We start from the raw sequence: 26,255 nt of genomic DNA on the forward strand, positions 1-26,255 counted from the left end.
CTGGTGGGATACAGGCCAACTCCAAGGAAAAGTTAGTCATGTGGTTTTCAGAAGATGAAAGCTTAAGATAAAGACTGAGAGTGTTTGATGCTGGAGGTGGGAGTGGTATTATATAGGTCTTAGCCAAAACATGTGATAGTCACTGAAGGGTTAGCTGGAAAGAGAAGTGTGTGGCTCAGTTAACCAGCTCAGGCAGACCTTGTGAGAACTAGAGGAAGAATGCTCCTGGCTGCTTTGTACTGCCTGCTGTGGACTTTCCAGACCTCTGCTGGCCATTTCCCTCGAGCCTGCACCTCCTCTAAGAACCTGATGGAGAAGGAATGCTGCCCACCATGGGAGGGTGACGGGAGTCCCTGTGGACAGCTTTCAGGCCGGGGTTCCTGCCAAGACATCATTCTGTCCAAGGCACCACTTGGACCTCAGTTCCCCTTCGCAGGGGTGGACGACCGGGAGTCTTGGCCCTCCGTCTTTTATAATCGGACCTGTCAGTGCTTTGGCAACTTCATGGGATTCAATTGTGGAAATTGTAAGTTTGGCTTTTGGGGACCCACCTGCACAGAGAGGCGACTTTTGGTGAGAAGAAACATCTTTGATTTGAGCGTCCCAGAGAAGAACAAATTTCTTGCCTACCTCACTTTAGCGAAACATACTACCAGCGCAGACTATGTCATCCCCACAGGCACCTATGGCCAAATGAATAACGGATCAATGCCTCTGTTTAATGACATCAACGTTTATGACCTCTTTGTCTGGATGCATTATTATGTGTCAAGGGACGCACTACTTGGGGGCTCTGAAATCTGGAGAGACATTGATTTTGCTCATGAAGCACCAGGTTTCCTGCCTTGGCATCGACTCTTCTTGCTGCTGTGGGAGAAAGAAATCCAGAAGCTGACAGGGGATGAGAACTTCACTATCCCGTACTGGGATTGGCGAGATGCAGAAAATTGTGACATTTGCACAGATGAGTACATGGGAGGGCGCAACCCTGCAAACCCTAATCTACTCAGCCCAGCATCCTTCTTCTCCTCTTGGCAGGTAAGATGTGCTTGACATACAATAGCAGAGCATAAAAGAACCGTAGCAATCACTTCTTCTGGAAGGTCTTCATAAACACCTTTCCCATCTCTCTGTCTCCTGCCAAGCCTAGAAAATTTTCCCTGTCAAGAGCTCTCAACATACCTTGTATTTTCCCTTTATAGCACACTTCACAATTAGAGTTCCGAAGAGATTTTTGTGGTTATTTGTCTAATATCCTCTACTTGGTTCCTAAAATCTAATGAATAAAAAGTACTTGGTTCATTACTGTATCTCCTAGCACCTGGGATGGTGCCTGGCAAATGGTAAGAGCTCATGAACTATCTGTTGAACCAACTGATGAACGAATACTTAGATGATTAGGTAAATAAATGATTTAGGTCAATGTTTCTGAAATTTTATTCACAATAAAATTTATACATTGCACAAATTAAAAATACAAATTCTTATCTTTATCCCAGGAATCCCATTGATAAGAATATTCAAAGGAGGTTCCTGGGAAGACCTCATTTACTAAATGTCTATGGTGATTATCACCATCAGCAAAATTTGGGGAATATTACTTAGATTAAATTTTCTTTTAAAAAAATATATGAAGACCCTGAAGCTCAAACAGGTAAATAATGAAAATAGCTAATATTCATCGATCAATTAGCATGTATCAGCCCCTGTTTTGTTTATGTGCCTTAATTCATTTAATATCCTTACTAATCACTCCCCATCTCAAAGATTTAAAAGAAACAACCTGAGGTATAAAGATATTTATATTAGATATAAAGATATCTAATATAAAGATATTAGATCTTGTAACTTGTACAAGATCGCAGAACTAGTAAATAGCAGAGACAAGATTTGTTCTCAGATAGCCTGGCTGCATGACAACCCTATAATATTGGGTTGGTCAAAAAGTTCATTCGGGTTTTTCTGTAACATCTTATGGAACAACCTGAACAAACTTTTTGGTCAACCCAGTATTTCCAAGGACATGTCTGCTATGATGTTGAAAGGATCTGGCCATCCTACCTCACTTTTTTCAATAAGATGCAGAAGAAATTATAATTTTTTCCAAAATATGTGCAAACTTTTGAGGCACAAGATAAGGGATTGTTATTTTGAAGTTTAATTTCTGTTTCTCCTATTCTGATTTTTTTCACTCTGGATTAGGAGCAAAAGGCAGCCAAAGAAATATGCTTTGAATTATTTATCATTTTAAAACCATAGGTGGAAGGAATGTTTTTCTGCCTGTATTCCAAATATTTCTAATACAGCACTTTTGACTAGCAGTGCTTTATGGAACTAAACCCCAATATTTAAATGAGATGGGAAGAATCTTGCATTCTCACCCGGCGCTCTGCAATCTTGAAATGTGGATGGCTTCCCACCTGCCCCCCTGCACTAAGTTCACACACCTTCCAAATGGAGCCTATTGAAGCTCACTGAAAATGACCACTGTAATGTCTTGTGTCACTCATGTCAGCTATTTACCAAGAGAAAGGAGTGAATTTGTGCAGGAAAGGCTGGAAAAATTGTGCTTCAAAAAAAAAAAATCTATTTCAATAAGGCTTCAGACCTCCTACCTTAATCTATAAAGTGCAAAACTTTCATCTAACTCTCACATCCTCCGTTACTGCTTAAAATACGGTTAAGCTTGGATGCGGGATTTTCAGTCAGTTATAGTGCTTTCCTTAACTGCTTCTCTTGACCCAGAAAAACTGGAGGATTATCTAAATTACCAAAAAGTTACAACATCCACACTAAAGCTTAATAGGCAAATACTAATTGATATTAATTACATTAGATGTAGCCTTCTTGGAAGTACCTAAATTATGTTTCTAATTTTTTCTATTCATTTATTGATTATTGAGTGGAAATTTTTTTCTGTTTCTTTCTCCTTTACAACTGTGTCCAGTTTTACTGCTAAATAAAACTTTTTGGGTCTAGTAGGTAAACACTAAGTTGAAATTGTTACAACATTAGATTCGATATTGTTCTATGATTAAACTACTGTGTAGTAACTGGTGTTAAAAATAAGATTAGGAAATACAGAGGACAAAGACCATTGAAGAAAAATGAGCAAACGACAATTTAAATAAGGAAGGTGAAATGAGTGAACATTTAGCTTCACCTACCATGAGTGGTGTCCTTGTGTGAGGTGACAGTCAAACCCAATTCTAGTTGGCTGTTTCCATTCCTTTGCAGAGCATCTCTGGTTATAGTCCTTTAAAAATGAAGATCAGTTATTTATATTGACTTAATTCATCAGTTCTCAGTATCTTCTAAATCACTTAGGAGCTTAAAAAATTGCATGTGCTCCACCCATCTACCTTCTGCCAGAAAATCATAGTCAGGGGGTCCACTGTGAAGTCCAAGCATCTGTATTTTTAAAAACTTCTACTGGAATTCTAATGCACAGCCAGCACTAAGAATCACTGATTTAATTAACATGGAAATTGTTTTGGTATCTCTTTCACTTTACAAACTCAGGTTCTATAATAAACACACCACTAGTTTAAATGCTTTTGCCTGAATTGAACACTCAAATCAAGAACTAGACTGTTTTATGCGAGATGATGAGATCAAATATCTTCCAGACTTGGTGAGTTCATTAATATCTTCTTAATTAGTTAGACTCAGCCCCTTTGGTACAAAGCCTCCTGCTTTTTCTTGGTTTCAGATATCTTTTACTTGACACACACAAAAATAGAGTTTTTAGATTTATTAACTCATAGGATTTATTAACTCTGAGCTAAGAGACCTTCAGTGGTGTGTCGTGTACTGCCTGCATTTTGTAAAAGAAGATAGTGAGACCCCGAAAGCTAGGATGATTTGTCTAAGGTCACACAGCTGAGGACTAAAACCCAGTGCCTTTGACTCCAATGCTATTTCAAGTTAACCATGTTGTTTCCTATTTTTAAGGAGCCATTTAGGCTTGGAAGGGATAAAACAAGCCACTGATTTATGGATGTAAATTCTGACTTGTAGTCACTTTAACTCCCTTAATATTCAGTTGCACAGACAGCTGGGGCAGATATTCTGATGTAGTCCTTTTCATTCATGTTAGAGTGAAATTATTCTATTAGACATTTATTTATCCACATCCCTTACTCAGGAAGAATTGACCTTCACCCTTTTGCACTATCATTCTACTTTGTACAGATTTGTATCATAGTACCTATAATTCTTCAATACATGTAATTGTTTTCAAGCCTATCTTTGTCTAACAGACTGCCATCTGCTCCAATGTAGAAACCATTTCTAATTTATCTTTATGTCCACAGAATCAGGAACATAATATATACATGGAATGGGCTTTGTCAATATATGTTGAATTGAACAAAATTGAAAATCATAGAAATGTTAGTTCCAGTGCTAACACACATAAAAAATTAAACTCTGCATAGACATAGCTAGATTTCTAGAACATTAAGCCATAATTTATAGCACTGGATCCCCAAGGCCAAGGACACAATTATACCAAAATAAGCAGTAACTTATTGTCTGGAATAAAACATTTTGTGTAGCTCTCTCTAGGCTTATATGTGTGTGTGTGTGTGTGTGTGTGTGTGTGTGTGCAAAAAATGAAAGCACACATAGAGAAGATCAGGCAAGTTACAACCCGAGTGTTACTTAAGTGAGATTAATAATATTTACTGATAAGGTTCTTTATTCAATAAAATAATATATTAAAAATGATGTACTTAATGTTAGTTTTCATAGAAAGCCTATATTCAGAATTCACATGCTTTTTTGGTATATTTGTTCCTTTATTTTTTGGTTTGTTTAATGCCAAGAGCTTTTAAACTAGAAGCATGTTTGTCATCAGTTAAAGCAGTCCATTATTTTTGGAGGTGGGGGGTGAACATTAAAGTACAAATACCTACGCTCAACACAGTTAGATCCAATGTTATGCAAGCAGCAGATAAGCTAGCCGTAAGAAGGAAAGGGTAGCTGTCATGATGGATCAAAATAAAGAGAAAAATTTTTCCAAGATGATGGGCATGAGTGAAGTGTGACCAGGGAATTCGCTCATCAGGTGAAAAGCATATCACATGGACGCAAACAGAAGGAAGAAAAAAAAGTTACTTTTCAGCAGCGAGTCATGGGTTTAGGTAACCATGGCAACAGCTCAGTGAATTAACAGCTTCTCTTTTTTCTTTATGAAAAAGATTCTGTGGAATGTCATAGGGTTTACATTTTTATTTAGATAAACCTCTAATGTCATGATAGAATTTTTGCTCCTAAAGCTTTTAATAACTGGTTGTTTGTCGCTATTGCTTTATGTTTAAGAGAACACTAAGTTCACTTACTCCATTAATACATCTGTTTCTTCTTTCTATATCTCCCTTTTTTCATTTGACTTGGGACAGCTTGATCTATTTCTCCAAAATCATATAAGTCACCTGTGTTGAAACAGAAAAAGAACAAATTCCTCATCAGAAGACCTCTGCCACTTACCAGATTCTACCTCTGCTAGTTACCAGATGTTATTGGACAAGTTATTTGGAATCTTTGACCTTTGTTTTTTTTTCTCAACAGAAAAAAATGGGGTGCAATTATCATATATGTGTGTTTTTTGTGTTGATGAAAATACTAAATGGAATGGAAAGTAGAATAATGCAGTGGAAAGGGTATAGTCTTTTGAGTCATAAAAACATGACTTTTGTAACTTACTTAGCTACAAAATCCTGGACAAGTTACTTAATTATTCTGAGACCGTTTTTTCTTTAAAATTAGAATAATTATCTTAAAGCATTATAGTAAAGGGATTCAATGAAATCTGTTAATGTAAAATGACTAGTTTAGTATCTGACATATTCTTTGAGTTCCATATACCAAAATTATCATAATGTATCTTTATATGATATATTGATGATAGTTATTATAATAATGACTATTCATCCAGTGTTACAGAGTCAGGGTTAACAATTTGGTGGCCTGCCCAACGGTCTTGTATTCAATAATAATACAATAGTTGCCATTATTTGGCACTATATACTAAATGCTTTACTTAGGTAAAATTATTTCATCCTTTGTAAAAAGTTGTTATAGTCCCCATTTACAGATGAAAAACCTTGATATTCAGAGAGCTTAAGTAATTTGCTCAATTTGGAAAGCATGTCTGACTGCAATCTGCATGATGGTAACCATAGTGATAACACTTTCTTCTACCCTGCCTCTCCTTCTGTATCAAATATAAAAACAATAATTTGAGATTAAGTTTTTCAAATTATTTCTGGAAATGGGGTAGATTTCTTCCTTGTTACTAGTACATTGTCATCTGAACATTTAGCCACTTGGCTGTTGGCATTTCAGCAAAAATAGTTTCATTCAAACCTCTCTAATCTAACTGAGTCTGCTGTAAGAGTCTTTTAGGCAGTAGGATCTTTTGAAAATATCCTGATATGGTTTATTATTCAAACAGGAATGAAAATGATTTCATCTATATACCCACTGTGATGTCTAGTTAATCGACATTTTAAAGGAATCCAATATATTACACTCAATGCAAAAGTTAAGTTAGCTTTATTCAACCATCCCTAAGCCATTTACAGGCAGTCATAAATCTACTGGATATAGCTTTGGAATCAGGAGGACTGTGGATTAATGTTCTAGTCCTGGCTCTGAACATCATTTGACCTTAGACAAGTCACCCAACAATTCAAGTTCTCAATTATGCATGGATAAAAGGATTGAGGAATGTCATGAAGTATGAAGAAAACTAGAAACTGACATCTGTTGAGCCAGAAACTGCATTTTATTATTTTATTAATATAATAAATATAATAAATTATACATTAATATGTAATATTTATTATTTCATATTACAGTTGAAGAAATTGAGACTCAGCAAGCCTAAATAACATACTCATTGCCCCATTGCTAGTAAGTAGCTGAGCCAGAGTTGAAGCCCACACCTACATGAATTTGGAAACTAATTCTTTCCCAACACACAACCCTTCAATTCATAAATGATATCTTAATGACCAGAAATTAAAAGCTTCTCTAAGTGTCTGTTGTATAACACAGTAGCAGCCATTCCCCGGGGGGGCAAGGCTCATTCAGTTCTATCTGATGGTGAGTTAATTTGCTTTTACATTCTTATAGATTGCCAACTCACTGGAGCCAGAGACTGATAGGATTGTTTTGATTATTCCTAACTGTGATGCAAGCAGCTGACCAAGAAGACTTCACTTTTAAAATATTGTTCCATGTGCCTTGCCTGTTGCCCATAAAATTATTAATCATAATACAGGGTTTTAGATCCTACTAGCCTTTTATACTCTTCCACACTCAGTTTCCTCATCATTAAAATAGGGATAAAATCATATAAACCTACAAGGTCATCTGTGAATTTAAAAAAATGTACACAGAGATGCCTTCCCTATTGAGAGTGGGGCCTCAGTATATATTTAATACAAACGATATATTTTCGGAAATATCTTCTAGGGCAAATGTTGGTACCAGGAACAGGAAGGACTAGCTAAAAACGATGTGCAACACATGTTGGTAGTTGAAGATTCACTGGTTCATCCATTGACTTGTTTATTTTCCCATCAAATTGTTATAGAGCCTCTATTATAGATTCTGGGAATAAACAGTAACAAAAAAAAGAAAGTTATCCTATGGAGATTACTTTTTTTTTTTTAAAAGGAAGTGATCCTGACTGTTTATCAAGGGAGATTAAAGTGAGTCAAGTTTGAGTTTGACAAACAACCACGTTATCTACTCAGTGGGCACAGGCCTCCTACAGACTAAGTGCCCAATGCGAACAGTCTCACTGATGGCAGTGTGGACTCTCCTGTGTTTTATGCTTTTGTTTAAGGCTGATATCTTGCTACCTGCTTAACTGACATCATGGAACCTAAGGCATCAATGATTTTAAGATGAAGAATTAACTTATAAACCACTAAGAAAAACTCTGCCAGTTAAATTATGTTTTTTTAAATCACTTAGGATTTTTATATTCATTGAAAGAGGTCCTTTTGACTTATTTAGTCACATAATTTTATCAAAGTTCAGTCTTCTGCCTACATATAAGTGAAACTGTAAGCAAAATAATTTGGTGAAGGATTTCTAAAATTTCTTCAGATGTTAGAGTTGGACCCTTTTGATTTACTTTTTAAGTCAGAGTTGACACTGTTTTTTTCAAAATATTGGTTTGGCCATGAAGATTAGGTAGAATATCAGATAAATGGCAAGGAGTGAACACGCTCAGGCAAGAACAAAGATGTGGGAAGGAGAAGCATGAGTGATGCCCAGAGAAGAGTAGCCAGTCTGACTTCAGCAGTTGGATCACAGAATTTGTAAACAAATAAAGATACAAGATGTATTCTGGAGGCAGAATTGACAAGATTGGCTGATGGTTTTAATCTGAAGGATAAAGGGGAACAAAATACAAATGATAACAGTCTCTGGCTTAAAAATGAAGATTCATGGGCTTCTGGTTTAAGCTGAAGGATAGTTGATGTGAAAGGAAATAGAGGGAGAGGAACAATATTTTTTTAATCTTTTTATTTTAAAAATTCTTTTTTAATTTAATTTTTTAAATTAAAGTATAGTTGATTTACAAGGTTGTATTAGTTTCAGGTGTACAGCAAAGTGATTCAGTTTTACATACCTATATATCTTTTTTTATTCAGATTCTTCTCCCTTATAGGCTATTACAAAGGAACAAATTTTTGATTTTTAAGTGTTCCATTTGAGATGCCTGTGAGATAACATTGAAATATGAAATTGGAGATGGATATACAGGGTTAGAGTTCAGAGGAGTCTTTTGAACTTCAGATAGGAATTAGGAAGTTCTTATATAGTGGCTTGTAAGCTATGAAACTGGTCATCAGAGACGAAAAAGAAGATACAGAAAGAAATAAAAGAAGAGTGTACAGACCTAAACTCTGGGCCATGGCTAGCTTCAAGGGCATATGAAAGTCACACAATGGATATTTAACAGATGATTGTCAAATTAATTTTCCCACCAAATAAATATTTGACAACAATTATATGAAGTAGTTATTGTTATCCCCATTTGCTAGATGAGACCTATGGTATTTTTTTTAACATCTTTATTGGAGTATAATTGCTTTACAATTGTGTGTTAGTTTCTGCTTTATAACAAAGTGAATCAGATATACATATACATATGTTCCCATATCTCTTCCCTCTTGCGTCTCCCTCCCTCCCACCCTCCTTATCCCACCCCTCCAGGTGGTCACAAACCACCGAGTTGACCTCCCTGTGCTATACGGCAGCTTCCCACTAGCTATCTATTTTACGTTTGGTAGTGTATATATGTCCATGACACTCTCTCACTTTGTCACAGCTTACCCTTCCCCCTCCCCATATCCTCAAGTCCATTCTCTAGTAGGTCTGTGTCTTTATTCCTGTGTTACCCCTAGGTTCTTCATAACATTTTTTTTTCTTAGACTCCATATATATGTGTTAGCACACAGTATTTCTCTTTCTCTTTCTGACTTACTTCACTCTGTATGACAGACTCTAGGTCCATCCACCTCACTACAAATAACTCAATTTCGTTTCTTTTTATGGCTGAGTAATATTACATTGTATATACGTTCCACATCTTCTTTATCCATTCATCCGATGATGGACACTTAGGTTGTTTCCATCTCCGGGCTATTGTAAATAGAGCTGCAATGAACATTTTGGTACATGACTCTTTTTGAATTATGGTTTTCTCAGGGTATATGCCCAGTAGTGGGATTGCTGGGTCATATGGTAGTTCTATTTGTAGTTTTTCAAGGAACCTCCATACTGTTCTCCATAGTGGCTGTACTAATTCACATTCCCACCAGCAGTGCAAGAGTGATCCCTTTTCTCCACACCCTCTCCAGCATTTATTGTTTCTAGATTTTTTGATGATGGCCATTCTGACTGGTGTGAGATGATATCTCATTGTAGTTTTGATTTGCATTTCTCTAATGATTAATGATGTTGAACATTCTTTCATGTGTTTGTTGGCACTCTGTATATCTTCTTTGGAGAAATGTCTATTTAGGTCTTCTGCCCATTTTTGGATTGGATTGTTTGTTTTTTTGTTATTGAGCTGCATGAGCTGCTTGTAAATTTTGGAGATTAATCCTTTGTCAGTTGCTTCATTTGCAAATATTTTCTCCCATTCTGAGGGTTGTCTTTTGGTCTTGTTTATGGTTTCCTTTGCTGTGCAAAAGCTTTAAAGTTTCATTAGGTCCCATTTGTTTATTTTTGTTTTTATTTCCATTTCTCTAGGAGGTGGGTCAAAAAGGATCTTGCTGTGATTTATGTCATAGAGCGTTCTGCCTATGTTTTCCTCTAAGAGTTTGATAGTTTCTGGCCTTACATTTAGGTCTTTAATCCATTTTGAGCTTATTTTTGTGTATGGTTTTAGGGAGTGTTCTAATCTCATACTTTTACATGTAGCTGTCCAGTTTTCCCAGCACCAGTTATTGAAGAGGCTGTCCTTTCTCCATTGTACATTCCTGCCTCCTTTATCAAAGATAAGGTGACCATATATGCGTGAGTTTATCTCTGGGCTTTCTATCCTGTTCCATTGATCTATCTTTCTGTTTTTGTGCCAGTACCATACTGTCTTGATTACTATAGTTTGTAGTATAGTCTGAAGTCAGGGAGCCTGATTCCTCCAGCTCCGTTTTTCGTTCTCAAGATTGCTTTGGCTATTCAGGGTCTTTTGTGTTTCCATACAAATTGTGAAATTTTTTGTTCTAGGTCTGTGAAAAATGCTGGTAGTAGTTTGATAGGGATTGCATTGAATCTGTTGATTGCTTTGGGTAGTAGAATCATTTTCACCATGTTGATTCTTCCTATCCAAGAACATGGTATATCTCTCCATCTATTTGTATCATCTTTAATTTCTTTCATCAGTGTCTTATAATTTTCTGCATACAGGTCTTTTGTCTCCTTAGGTAGGTTTATTCCTAGATATTTTATTCTTTTTGTTGCAGTGGTAAACGGGAGTGTTTTCTTGATTTCACTTTCAGATTTTTCATCATTAGTGTATAGGAAGGCCAGAGATTTCCGTGCAGTAATTTTGTATCCTGCTACTTTACCAAATTCATTCATAAGCTCTAGTAGTTTGCTGGTAGGATCTTTAGGATTCTCTATGTATAGTATCATGTCATCTGCAAACAGTGACAGCTTTACTTCTTCTTTTCTGATTTGGATTCCTTTTATTTCCTTTTCTTCTCTGATTGCTGTGGCTAAAACTTCCAAAAGTATGTTGAATAAGAGTGCTGAGAGTGGGCAACTTTGTCTTGTTCCTGATCTTAGTGGAAATGCTTTCAGTTTTTCACCATTGAGGATGATGTTGGCTGTGGGTTTGTCATATATGGCCTTTAATATGTTGAAGAAAGTTCCCTCTATGCCTACTTTCTGCAAGGTTTTTATCATAAATGGGTGTTGAATTTTGTTGAAAGCTTTCTCTGCATCTATTGAGATTACCATATGGTTTTTCTCCTTCAATTTGTTAATATGGTGTATCACATTGATTGATTTGCATATATTGAAGAATCCTTGCATTCCTGGAATAAACCCCACTTGATCATGGTGTATGATCCTCTTAATGTGCTGTTGGATTCTGCTTGCTAGTATTTTGTTGAGGATTTTTGCATCTATGTTCATTAGTGATATTGGCCTATAGTTTTCTTTCTTTGTGACATTCTTCTCTGGTTTTGTTATCAGGGTGATGGTGGCCTCGTAGAAGGAGTTTGGGAGTGTTCCTCCCTCTGCTATATTTTGCACGAGTTTGAGAAGGATAGGTGTTAACTCTTCTCTAAATGTTTGATAGAATTCTCCTGTGAAGCCATCTGGTCCTGGGCTTTTGTTTGTGGAAGATTTTAAATCACAGTTTCAATTTCAGTGCTTGTGATTGGTCTGTTCATATTTTCTATATCTTCCTGATTCAGCATTGGCACATTGTGCATTTTGAAGAATTTGTCCATTTCTTCCCCGTTGTCCATTTTATTGGCATAGAATTGCTTGTAGTAATCTCTCATGATCTTTTGTATTTCTGCAGTGTCAGTTGTTACTTCTCATTTTTCATTTCTAATTCTATTGATTTGAGTCTTCTCCCTTTTTTTCTTGATGAGTCAGGCTAATGGTTTATCAATTATTTTCAACTTCTCAAAGAACCAGCTTTTAGTTTTGTTGATCTTTGCTATCATTTCCTTCACTTCTTTTTCATTTATTTCTGATCTGATTTTTATGATTTATTTCCTTCTGCTAACTTTGCTGTTTTTCTGTACTTCTTTCTCTAATTGCTTTAGGTGCAAGGTTAGGTTGATTATTCGAGATGTTTCCTGTTTCTTAAGGTAGGATTGTATTGCTATAAACTTCCCTCTTAGAACTGCTTTTGTTGCATCCCATAGGTTTTGGTCGTCGTGTCTCCATTGTCATTTGTTTCTAGGCAGTTTTTGATTTCGTATTCGATTTCTTCAGTGATCACTTCGTTATTAAGTCGTGTATTGTTTAGCCTCCATGTGTTTGTATTTTTTACAGAGCTTTTCCTGTAATTGATATCTAGTCTCATAGCATTGTGGTCGGAAAAGATACTTGAAACAATTTCAATTTTCTTAAATTTACCAAGGCTTGATTTGTGACCCAAGATATGATCTATCCTAGAGAATGTTCCATGAGCACTTGAGAAAAATGTGTATTCTGTTGTTCTGGGATGGAATGTCCTATAAATATCAATTAAGTCCATCTTGTTTAATGTATCATTTAAAGGTTGTGTTTCCTTATTTATTTTCATTTTGGATGATCTGTCCATTGGTGAAAGTGGGGTGTTAAAGTCCCCTACTATGAATGTGTTATGGTCAATTTCCCCTTTTATGGCTGTTATATTTGCCTTATGTATTGAGGTGCTCCTATGTTGGGTGCATAAATATTTACAATTGTTATATCTTCTTCTTGGATCGATCCCTTGATCATTATGTAGTGTCTTTCTTTGTCTCTTCTAATAGTCTTTATTTTAAAGTGTATTTTGTCTGATATGAGAATTGCTACTCCAGCTTTCTTTTGGTTTCCATTTGCATGGAATATCTTTTTCTATCCCCTCACTTTCAGTCTGTATGCTTCTCTAGGTCTGAAGTGGGTCACTTGTCGACAGCATATATATGGGTCTTGTTTTTGTATCCATTCAGCCAGTCTGTGTCTTTTGGTGGGAGCATTTAATCCATTTACATTTAAGGTAATTATTGATATGTATGTTCCTATTCCCATTTTCTTAATTGTTTTGGGTTTGTTATTGTAGGTCTTTTCCTTCTCTTGTGTTTCTTGCCTAGAGAAGGTCCTTTAGCACTTGTTCTAAAGCTGGTTTGGTGGTGCTGAACTCTCTCAGCTTTTGCTTGTCTGTAAAGGTTTTAATTTCTCCATGAAATCTGAATGAGATCCTTGCTGGGTAGAGTAATCTTGGTTGTAGGTTTTTCTCCTTCATCACTTTAAATATGTCCTGCCAGTCTCTTCCGGCTTGCAGAGTTTCTGCTAAAAGATCAGCTGTTAACCTTATGAGGATTCCCTTGTGTGTTATTTGTTGTTTTTCCCTTGCTGCTTTTAATATGTTTTCTTTGTATTTAATTTTTGACAGTTTGATTACTATGTGTCTTGGCATGTTTCTCCTTGGATTTACCCTGTATGGGACTATCTGTGCTTCCTGGACTTCATTAACTATTTCCTTTCCCATATTAGGGAAGTTTTCAACTATAATCTCTTCAAATCTTTTTTCAGTCCCTTTCTTTTTCTCTTCTTCTTCTGGAACCCCTATGATTCGAATGTTGGTACATTTAATGTTGTCCCAGAGGTCTCTGAGACTGTACTCAGTTCTTTTCACTCTTTTTCTTTATTCTGCTCTGCAGTAGTTATTTCCACTATTTTATCTTCCGGGTCACTTATCCGTTCTTCTGCCTCAGTTATTTTGCTGTTGATCCCATCTAGAGTATTTTTAATTTCATTTATTGTGTTGTCCATCGTTGCCTGTGTCCTCTTTAGTTCTTCTAGGTACTTGTTAAATGTTTCTTGCATTTTGTCTATTCTATTTCCAAGATCTTGGATCATCTTTACTATCATTATTCTGAAGTCTTTATCAGGTAGACTGCCTATTTCCTCTTCATTTGTTAGGTCTGGTGGGTTTTTATCTTGCTCCTTCATCTGCTCTGTGTTTTTCTGTCTTCTCATTTTGCTTATCTTACTGTGTTTGGTGTCTCCTTTTTGCAGGCTGCAGGTTCGTAGTTCCCATTGTTTTTGGTATGTGTCCCCAGTGGCTAAAGTTGGTTCAGTGGGTTTTGTAGGCTTCATGGTGGAGGGGACTAGTGCCTGTGTTCTAGTGGGTGAGGCTGGATCATGTCTTTCTGGTGGGCAGGTCCACGTCTGGTGGTGTGTTTTGAGATGTCTGTGGACTTATCATGATTTTAGGCAGCCTTTTTGCTAATGGGTGGGGTTGTGTTCCTGTCTTGCTAGTTGTTTGGCATAGGGTGTTCAGCACTGTAGCTTGCTGGTCGGTGAGTGAAGCTGGGTGTTGGTGTTGTGATGGAGATCCCTGGGAGATTTTCACCAGTTGATATTACATGGAGCTGGGAGGTCTCTTGTGGACCAGTGTCCTGAAGTTGGCTCTCCCACCTCAGAGGCACAGCACTGACTCCTGGCTGGAGCACCAAGAGCCTTTCATCCACACGGCTCAGAATAAAAGGGAGAAAAAGTAGAAAGAAAGAAAGAGGATAAAATAAAATAAAATAGTTATTAAAATAAAAAATAATTAAGAAAAAAAATTTTCAAATAGTAAAAAAAAAAAAAAAAAAAAAAATAGGATGGATACAACCCTAGGACAAATGGTGAAAGCAAAGCTATACAGACAAAATCTCACACAGAATCGTACATATACACACTCACAAAAAGAGGAAAAGGGGAAAAAATAATAAATCTTGCTCTCAAAGTCCACCTCCTCAATTTGGGATGATTCGTTGTCTATTCAGGTATTCCACAGATGCAGGGTACACCAAGTTGATTGTGGAGCTTTAATCCACTGCTTCTGATGCTGCTGGGAGAGATTTCCCTTTCTCTTCTTTGTTCGCCCAGCTCCCGGGACTCAGCTTTGGAATTGGCCCCGCCTCTGCGTGTAGGTCGCTGGAGGGCGTCTGTTCTTCGCTCAGACAGGACGGGTTAAAGAAGCCGCTGATTCGGAGGCTCTGGCTCACTCAGGCCGCGGGGAGGGAGAGGCACAATGCGGGGCGAGCCTGCGGTGGCAGAGGCCGGCATGACGTTGCACCAGCCTGAGGCGCGCCGTGCGTTCTCCCGGGGAAGTTGTCTCTGGATCCTGGTACCCTGGCAGTGGCGGGCTGCACAGGCTCCCGGGAGGGGAGGTGTGGATAGTGACCTGTGCTCGCACACAGGCTTCTTGGTGGCGGCAGCAGCAGCCTTAGCGTCTCATGTCCGCCTCTGGGGTCCGCGCTGTTAGCCGCGGCTCGCGCCCATCTGTGGAGCTCCTTAAAGCAGCGCTCTTAATCCTGTCTCCTCGCACACCAGGAAACAAAGAGCGAAGACAAAGTCTCTTGCCTCTTCGGCAGCTCCAGACCTTTTCCGGACTCCCTCCTGGCTAGACGTGGCGCACTAACCCCTTCAGGCTGTGCTTACGCCACCAACCCCAATCCTCTCCTGGCACTCCAACCGAAGCCCGAGCCTCAGCTCCCAGCCCCGCCCGCCCCGGCGGGTAAGCAGACAAGCCTTGTGGGGTGGTGAGTGCTGGTCCGCACCGATCCTCTGTGCGGGAATCTCTCCACTTTGCCCTCCGCACGCCTGTTGCTGTGCTCTCCCCCGCGGCACCGAAGCTTCCGCCTCCGCCACCCGTGGTCTCCGCCCGCGAAGGGGCTTCCTAGTGTGTGGAAACCTTTCCTCCTTAACAGCTCCCTTCCACTGGTGCAGGCCCCATCCCTATTCTTTTGTCTCTGTTTATTCTTTTTTCTTTTGCCCTACCCAGGTATGTGGGGAGTTACTTGCCTTTTGGGAGGTCTGAGGTCTTCTGCCAGCGTTCAGTAGGTGTTCTGTAGGAGTTGTTCCACGGTTAGATGTATTTCTGATGTATCTGTGGGGAGGAAGGTGATCTCGCGTCTTACTCTTCCGCCATCTTCCCCGCCGTCCGATACAGGGGAGACCTATGGTATTTAATTTATTTTCTCAAGTGGTAGATTCAAGACTAGAACTCTGTTCTGAATTGTAACATTCATGGGTTATTCTGCAACCCTCAGAAAGCTGTTTCCTTCAATAATTTACTTTAAAACATTGATCTCCTGGTAATTAGAAATCCAAATATGGTAATCAGGAACCTCAACCTCCCTACCTTCCCCCTTTGACTTAGAGGTGGAGACAACACCCCTTTAACATAAAGGCGTTTTGTGCAGGTCATCTGCAGCCAATTGGAGGAGTACAACAGCCGTCACACTTTATGCAATGGGACGTCTGAGGGACCGATACTGCGCAATCCTGGAAATCACGACAAAGCCAGGACTCCAAGGCTCCCCTCCTCTGCTGATGTGGAATTTTGCCTGAGTTTGACCCAGTATGAATCAGGTTCCATGGATAAAGCTGCCAACTTCAGCTTTAGAAATACACTGGAAGGTAATCTCCTTTTTTCCACTCATTTAAATTTTCTTTTTTTCTGAATTCATGTTTATAATCTCTTATCCAAAATCCTGGGTCCAGAAGTGTTTGAGAATTCAGAATTTTCTGAGTTGAGTAGGGCATGTGGCATGTGTACATATATGGCCAATAACCCTAGGAGAGTATGGGGGGCACACATAATCTGAAACATGAATAACTCTTCAGCAAAATGTATGAAAGTACCCACCAGGTCAATAAATTGAGACAAGAGGCAGCCTAATGGAGAATAAAGTCAGGTTTTCCACTAAAAAAATATTGGTGCCAAACAAAATAATACATTTTTTGACCTTTTTGTATTTTGGAATTATAGGACTGTGGACCTATAATATTTTTCTAACTTTTAGTATTTTTATCTAGTTTAAAATATTCCGTAGCTTGCAGCTTGCCCTCTGCATCTCTTCCATCTGGCTGTTCCTGAGTTATATCCTTTTACAGTAAACAGGTGAGCTAGTAAAAAAATAAATAAAGAAAAGAAAAGAAAAAATAGAATATTCTGAATGCTAGCCTCTTTGAGACAAGTCTGTTCTTTTAACTATAATAAGGGTAAAATCCCATGTAAGGTTAAGGCCCCGTCCCGTTATCCCTCAAGATTTCTGTGTTTCGTCAGAGATTCCTTATCATAGTCTCTTCTAAGGCCTACCTACTTTTCCTGAAAAGCTCTCAACTTTGCTTGCATCTTCCCTTCAGCATCTGTTCATTCTTCTCTGCTCAGTGCTGACTGAGTCATGAAACCCATCTCTGCCATCTCAATTTTCGTTATGGAAACAAACCTACAAACAAACAAAAAATAGGAATATTCACTCAAGTTACAGATTTAATCTGAGTTCTGGGGAGACATAGGGGACCAATTCTGGCAAGGCAGATAACTCAAAATTTAACACTAGACATTCCACCTCCTAAAAACTCTTTGGCACCCTACCATGGAGACAAAACTTTCTCTTTTCTTATTTCTTCCTCCTTAACTTTTTTTTTTTGTTTCTTGTCATTGTGATTGTTGCTTTGTCCTCTAATTTCTGTTGCTCAGCTGTGCAGAATAGTGTCTCTGTCTCTTTCATTTCCTTATATTTTTCTAATCCAGAAGTTCTTAGGGCCTTGCTCTACCTCAGAAGCAATTTAAACAAGGAGAATGTCACCCTAAAGAGGAACCTCGGCGCAGCTATTAGAATAAAAATTGTGTTTATTTTCCTTAAATAATATTAGTAATTAACGTTTTCCAAGTAATCTCTATCTGCAAGGCACTGTGCCAAAGATTCTGTATAGTACCATCTCACTTAATTCTTACAACCATCCTCTGAGGAAGATAGCATCATTATTTCTAATTTAAAGAGAGGAAACAGGATCAGAGATATCAGTAATTTGGCTACCACCCATTCGGTAAGTGGCAGAGCTAAATCTGTTTCTAGATTTGGCAAGTGCCAAAATCCAAGAGTCCTTTCCATTGTACTCTGATGACCCTGAGTGAGTTGAGCGTTTCTTGAAGGTTGAAAATATCAAGCTAGTCCTTCAATAATATAACAAGAGAAGGCAATGCCTGGTGCCCAGGAGTCTCTGAGCCTACAGACTAAGACGAAGGCACACAGACAAGTTGGTGTTCACCACGTGGGTGCATTGGGCATCCTGTTGGACTGTGCAGGGGTTAATAGCAGGATTCCAGATGCTGACTTAATGACATTATAAAGTGGGGCTCCATCCTTAAGGGAATTATATATAGTACATTACAGGTTATTCAGGCAGATTTTCTAACAGTGAGAAAGCATAAACTTTGTTATTAAGGAACATGGGCTGATCACAGAAAGAAGGTAGGGGAGCCTCACTTCTCTGGGCCTCAAGTTAAAGAAAACTGGCTTGAGCCATGTCAACTCAGCCAGTGGCTTTCAAATGAGTTTCTAATGCACAGAGTCAGTAGAGGACATCACATTAATTGTCAATAATTTGTGAATACTAATAAGTTATATCTGTGAATTATTTTTTTCCAATAAGCTATTCTTATTTACTCATAGTCTAGTATGCTTTCTTGAGAAAGAGAGAAAAGACATGATAGCACATTATCTGGCACACAATAGGTGTTCAATATGTGTTTGATAAATGAAAACATAAATAATATCTAGGGCTCTTCCAGTTGCACCTAACCCATCACTTAGTTTGTCTATACCTGTTGTATGAAACCTATTTACTGGTAGCAAAATGTTAGAAAACATTGATCTGAGCCACCAACAAGAGTTTTTCCTGATCAGGGACACATTTATTTACTCTCTTCTTTAGAAATAATTTTAAGCTTACAGAAAAATTACAACAATAAAAACTGTACAAAACCACACATATACCTTCTACCGAGATTCACTTACCATTTACACTTGTTTTTTTCTTTCTCTCTCTCTCATTCTGAACCATCTGAGGGTAAATTGCATAGATCAGAACCCTTTACCCTTGGATATTTCAGTGTGTTTTTCCCAAGAACAAAAATATTCTTTTACATAACCACAGAACAGTTATCAACTTCAGTAAATTCTATATAGGTGTAATGCTTTAATCTAATTTACTGTTTATATTGCATTTTTTTCAATACACTAATAATATCCTTTACAGCATTTTCTTCTCTGTAAAAGAGTCCAGTCTAGGGTCAGATGGCATTTAGTTGCCATTTCTCCTTAGCCTTCTTTTAATGTGAAATATTTCCACAGCCTTTCTTTTTCTGACGAGATTCACATTTTTGGAGAATACATTCCCCCCATTTTTAACAGAATGCTCCTGTTTTTAATAGAATTTTTAGTAGAATGGATCCAGGTAATGTATTCTTAGCCAGAATTTTACAGAAGAGGTTTCATGTCTTTCTAAGAGCATTTAACATCGGAAGGCACACGATGACCCTCTGTGTCACTTTGGTGATGCTAACTTGATCACCTGTTTTACGTGTGGACCAGATTCCCCACTGTACAAAAACGGTCCCAGATTTCACCATTGTGCACACCTTCAAGCCAATTCTTATGTCTCTGTTTCATGACCCTATCATTTTTTAGCTCTTTCTTTTTTTCTGGTACAACAAAATATTCTAGACTCACCTTGTACCTACACTGCCCAAAGCCACTGGCAAACACTGCACTCTCTTCTCTCAATAAATGCAGGTGGAATTGAATTGTTAGTTTTGATTGAACCTCACAGTTATTGCTGCCCTTTTTTCTTTTGGGTCTCATGAGAAGTATTTGATGTATTTCCCATACAACAAATTCCCACAGCCAGTCCTGGGATGGAGGAACTGTTGCATTTTTGTCTACGGAAGTTATTTATGTAACCTCAGCTTTCCTCTTGGATTTAAATGCTGAAGTAAAGATTGAAAATGTGTGATTTATGAATTGTGTGAAAGAGACACATAAAGCAAAGAAGAATTAGTATGCATTATAAAAGGTAGTCTTCTGATTAAGTGGTCCCTGTGGAGTATGGGCTATTCGATTCAAAGAAGAATCTTCTCATGTGCAAATCTCTGACTACCCATGGTGTCCCGTATTTCACACTTTATAATAATGATAATGCAAAAATTGTACTGCTGTGGGTATTGGGGAATGGGGTGGGCTGGCAGTTTAGGGAAGTGGTTAAAGGCAATCAGACTGACTGGGATTTGATCTAGGCTCTACCACTTCCTAGATCTGTTACCTTCAGTAAGCTATTTAACTCTCAGGGCCTTAATTTCATCATCTGGAAAATGTAGATAAGAGTAATAACTTAGAGGGCTCATGTAAGGATTAAATAATATAATATATGTAAGGAGCATATAACATTTCTTCAAAAAATGGCAGCTATTATTATGTTAAACTGGAATTAGTTTTTGACAACTCAGTTATCAGTCATTAATTTTTCTGACAATTAGCTTACAAACTAAGTATAGACTGCATCCTGAGAAAATAAATCATGATGTGCTAGGTGCAGAGAAAAATATAGGGAGGAGGAAAGACAGAAGAGGAACTTTCTTGAGACAGACCCAGGGAGGGAGCATTTCTGAAGGTAAAAGTACTGCTTTTCAGAGTGAATTCCCAGAAGCAAGGAGTCAAGAGCAAAGGCAGCTCCTGATACCTAAAACAGAAGAAGGTGCAGGAACAAGGAACGACTCTAATTTAATGGTATGTTCTCAGCCCCAAGCACAGTGCAACTTAGAACCATGGAACATATAGTTGGAAGACATTTCTCAATGTATTCAGTTCAACATCTCTCATTTTGCTGAGATGCCCACTATAATAGTACCACTATGTGGTCTTCCAAGAACAGAGATCAACCTACCTCATAAGGGAGAACAGGATGTTCTTTAGGTTAAGACAAAATCTAATTGCATTCAACTTAAAGAGTCCTCCATGAACCTGGTACTCTGTGAAATTATAAAAGTCCAAAGACATGAAAAGATGACTACTACACAGTTTCTGACCTTGAGGAGCTCACCAGCTAGTGAGAAAACATCACACAAACCCATAAGGAAAACACAATATGATGCTCAATAAAAAATGAGGCAGGAACCCAGAACTAAACCAGAAACATCTCCCAACCTGGAGAAATTGGAACCGGATCTTGAAATAGCAATAATTTCTCACCAAGAAGAGCAGAGAAGGAAGGGCACTTCTAGCTGTGGGAATAACATATGCAGTGGAATAGAAGTATTGAAAGCATAAGATTAGATACAACAAAATGAGAAAATGTATATGGCTAGAATATTAAGTTTGTAATGGGAAATAACAAAGAGGTACAGAAGGTTTAGAATATGCCGTGAATACCCATGTTTCTAAATCTTCTCCAGAGAGGGAAAAAATAGGCTCCTAAGAATATGTCCACAGATCCCTAGGGAATTAAGAAACTAACATTTATTATTTGTAAATGCCATTCATATCTTCCCTGTAGAAGAGATATGTTTGAAAACCCAAAGTTTAAAAGTCATGATCTAATGTTCATATCTTCAAGAACATGTCTAAATACCTTGTGTGAAACACTGCTATAGACAATGGGAGTCAAGAGGGGTTTTTAAGCAGGAACTTGATGTGATTCTATCTATGATTCAGAAAGATGTGAATCTAGTGCCCTTAGCAGAATGCAGAAAGACTAATTAATGAGCTGTGGGAGGATCATGAATGGTGAGGGCTTTATCCAAGGCAGGGAGAATGAGATGAACATGAGTTGGTTAGAGTACAGAAACTCTTCTAGACTCTAGAGTATGGAGTATCAGAAACTCTTGATGACTACATAGGAGGCAGAAAGGTAAGCATCACTTTGAGGAGGATTATGAAATGTCTTCCACTGACTTCTAATAACTGGTCCTTGTTTTGTCCTCTTAAGTATACACCACTAAAAAATCTAGTTTATATAACAGCTCTTCTAAAAAAATCCATCTGTTATGATTCTCTAGAACGTTTTTTCATGCAGCCCTTTCACGCTTTCTATTTTATTGTGACTACCTGGGCAGTATCTTACCTCCTCATTTGCCAGAATTTCTTGAGGAGCAGTCTAGAAAATGGGTAAATGAGCTCTGGGCTTTCATGAAAGTTAATAGGGGTTTTGAAATTTTGAATGAAGTCTTAAGGTAACAGTATGCATACTTGAAGAGAAAGGCCAGTGGCCAGGCACAATGACGTCTCAAAGGATGATCTAGTCTCCAGTCTTCCTGCCTAAGAAATGGACTTTCTTGGCATATCCAGAAATGGTCACACAAACTCAAAGATAAATTACATTGACAACTGTTGTATAAACCAGAATGCTAAGGAGATTGTTTAAGTGAGGTGAGACATTCTAGTGATGGGAAGGCTCAAGGCCTCCCTGCACACCTTCTTTACCAATTCTAAGAGAATCAGAAAGCTGAGTAGCTTGGTATAGTTTGGTGTACACTGACGCAGAATGAGGTGGAGGGTTTTAGAAAGAGTTCATCCAGATCATGAGAACCTTTCTGAGCCCGGATTACTTAACTCCCCAGAATTATCACCTTGCCAACCTTGTTGATATTCTGAACAGGCAATGATCCTGATTATAATAATAACAATACAAACCTCTATGTGCTAGACATTCTCATTTCCAACGTGTCTTATTACTTAATCCTCACAACAGTCTTGAGATATTTAATATTCACTGATTAAGCTGATGCACCATCTTCAGTGAAGTAGTTATTCTAATGAGTTTAGGAGACAACCTGTCTTCTTCTAGTTGAACGAACTGATTCAACTCATTTGACTTGAAGAATAACATTTTTTTCTCTTTACTCCAAGTTCTTAGGGCAAATAGGACCCTTCCTATTACATGTAAGAAATTCGAACAAGTGTCCTGCATATTATTTTCCAAGTGGGTTTGCTTTGAATTGTGATTCTTTTACTAGGAGATAATGTTACCTTTTTTAAAAGCCTGAAATAATACGGAGTGCTATATTATGGAGAAGGCTTTGTGGATATGCAAGCATGTTTTTTAAGATTCTAGGGAAGAAGCTGCTCTCAGGGATGAGTTAATACTTATGTGTTAGGTTCACAAAAAACAAGTCAAGCTTAATTCCTATATATACAAATGCCTTTTAAATTCTTAATCAGTGCTTTGCTTCCCAAAGCTGAAGGGTGGCAAGACGAGAATACATTCATTTTATCTGGTCATTAGAAGCTCTCTAGTCAGGGTGCAGTGAGAGCCTGCTAGAAACTATGACGTTTGAGCATTAGGGAGCATTTTAATTTTTTTGCAGAAACAATTTTTTTAGACCCATTGACATTGTTCAGACATCTGTGTGGTAGAAACTCACGGTTGTATATTTTTTCAGAAAAAAAAACCCTTAAACACAGAATAAGTAGTTTAAATTTGGGGATATTATTGCTTGATACTCAGTAAACTTTTAGCAACAAATGTGTTAGTAATATACCCTGGAGCTCTCTCTGTAAAAAACAAAATGGTCAGTCCCCATGTATTTATACATTTTTAAACGACTCTTCCAATTCTTCCCGCTTCTACCAGTTGTACTGGCATGCAAATTGTTCTTGCCAAATGTGAATGTTGCGAAAGTAAAGTAATTTATTTAAGACACATGTCAGCTGCGTTATGAATTAGAAGGTGCTGGTATTATGTACTGGCAAACACCACTTTAGAAAGCAACACTAGAGAAAGAGAGATGAAAAACATCCCATGTTGGGACAGGACATTTTAAAGTGGATTGAAATACTAATTTTGAAGGCATATAGTAATATATTTGAGCATCAATTCTAACATTATGAGTATCTTCTCCCTCATTTAAAAATGTATTTAATAATTACATATTTAGGCTACTGTGAGGATGTATGCATACCTAGCTCCTACTATATATGCAAGATATGTTTCTCTTTTCCCCCACCCCTGTCTTCTCTGCAATCTTCAATAGTCATCCCAACTTCCCTTATAATTTGGCATAGGTTACTAGTCTTCATGATGTGTATTTACTCATAATAGACAGCTTTCATTCACTTTTTCATCATTTGAATTCACGGCTGTGGAAAATGGTTGTTTGCTAAGGGATAATATCATTTTCCAATAATTCAACTTAAGGTCCTAGAAGATCTTTAAGGAGCAAATTAATAACGTACCTCTTGTAAATATAGAGTCAGGCATTTGGGCTTTGGAGTTTTCACTTCGTTGGGACAAATCTTGGTGAAAATGCCACCACTCATTAGCAATAAACACTGCAAAGAAAAAGCAGAATTCTATTTTATGTATTTATTCACTTAACAAATATGAGTTGAGAGACTTCAGGAACCAAAGACAAATTGCCTATGTCTCATGTATACATAGGACTGCTTTATAATCTTCTACAGCAATTGATCTGTTCAATAAGATATTTTGGTTTCAGTATCTATTTACAACTCTTAGAATATATGGAGAACTCTACAAAGCTTTTATTTATGTGAGTTATATTGATGGCTACTTAGCATTTTTAAAACTAAATCTGAGAAGATTTGAAAGTATTTATTGATTCATTAAAATTATAAATATTAATCATTACATGCTAGTGTAGATAACATAATTACAATATATTTTCAAAAACTAGTAAATGGCATGGCACTGATTTATATATTTGCAAAAAGAAGAGATCTGGATTCTATGTCTGCTTCTATCCTCAACATATTATGATATGGGGTTTGATTGAAGAACTTGAAGAAAATACATCTTCACACATATAAAATTGGAATAGGAGCAGTATTTTTAAAAATATCCTCTGATAATTCTGGATCTGCTTTTTCTTTCTCTACCAAAACTTAACTAGTGGTAATTTCTTTTTTTTTTTTTAAATTTCAACTCCCATTTATTGAGGTATATTTAGATGTCAGACACTGTGCTAAGAGCAATACTTATATTATTCATTCTAATCTTTGTAAAGATGCCACAGGGTAGGTATTATTATTATTACCATGATTATATTTTAACAGGAAAGGAAATTGAGACTTGGAGACAATAAGTTATTTTTCATGACTTATGGCTGCTAAATAAAGAGCTGAGTTTCAAGGCTACTTGACACCAGAACCCAGGCTCTTAATATGCATTTTAGGGCATAAATTCATTAAAACAATGTTTTTTACCTTGTTAAGAATAACTAATATATAGTCTATGGATTCTACATAACTCTGGGAGGATTTTAAAAATACTTTTTGTGTTAAAATAATTATACAGGAAGTTGCAGAAGTACAGAAACTTCCTAGGTACCCTTCACCCAGTTTCCTCCAATGGGTACATTTTACATCATTATAGTACAATATCAAAACCAGGAAGTTAATATTGATACATATGTCTGGAAATTCTATGTCATTGTTTTTTTAACTTGTGAGTTTTTTTGTTTGTTTGTTTTGCTTTCTCCCCTTTTCTTTCATTTATTTATTTATTTTTTGGCTGCACTTGGTCTCAGTTGCGGTACACAGGATCTTTAGTTGTGGCATGCAGACTCTTGGTTGCGGCATGAGGGATCTACTTCCCCCACCAGGGATTGAACCTGGGCCCCCTGCATTGGGAGCGTGGAGTCTTACTCACCAGACCGCCAGGGAAGTCCCAAATTCAATGTCATTTTATCACATCTGTAGATTCAGGTAACCATCACGACAATCACGACACAGAACTATTCCATCACCAGGAAGATTTCCCTTGTGCTACCTCTTTAGAGTCACATCTGCCCCCATTCTCCTACCATCCCTAACCCCTAGCAAGCACTATTATCTATCTCTATAATTCTGTCATTTTGAAAATGTTAAACAGAATCATAGAGTATAGGACCTTAGGAGACTGGCTTTTTTCAGGGGCATAATGCCCTTGAGACCTATCCCAGTTGTTGCCTGTATCAACAGTCTACCCCTTTCTATTGCCTAGTAGTATTCTGTGTTCAATATACCACAGCTTGTTTAACTATCACCTATTGAAGGACCTTTTGGTTGTTTCCAGTTTGGGGCTACTACAAATAAAGCAGCTGCAAACTATCATATACAGATTTTTGTGTGGACACAAGTTTTTATTTCTCCAACACAAATGTCCAGAAGAGCGATGGCTGGCTTGTATGGTAAGTATATGTTTAGTTTTTTAAGAAACTGCTAAACTATTTCCCA

At 37.5% G+C, this 26,255-nt stretch overlaps 1 protein-coding gene across 1 annotated transcript in view; it reads left to right on the forward strand.

Annotated features, from left to right (window-relative positions):
• Window positions 1-204: 204 nt before the first annotated feature.
• Window positions 205-26,255, forward strand: part of TYR (tyrosinase) — a gene marked incomplete at its 3' end in the record, with an annotated part of 110,286 nt that continues 84,235 nt past the window's right edge. The window contains exons 1-2 of the mRNA XM_079929657.1: window positions 205-1,038; window positions 16,440-16,656. Coding sequence (XP_079785783.1) covers window positions 220-1,038; window positions 16,440-16,656 — 1,036 coding nt within the window. The 5' untranslated portion in view covers window positions 205-219. The remainder of the gene's footprint in view (window positions 1,039-16,439; window positions 16,657-26,255) is intronic.

Source organism: Stenella coeruleoalba, assembly GCF_951394435.1.
Source record: "Stenella coeruleoalba genome assembly, chromosome: 8".
Classification (NCBI taxonomy): Eukaryota; Metazoa; Chordata; class Mammalia; order Artiodactyla; family Delphinidae; genus Stenella; species Stenella coeruleoalba.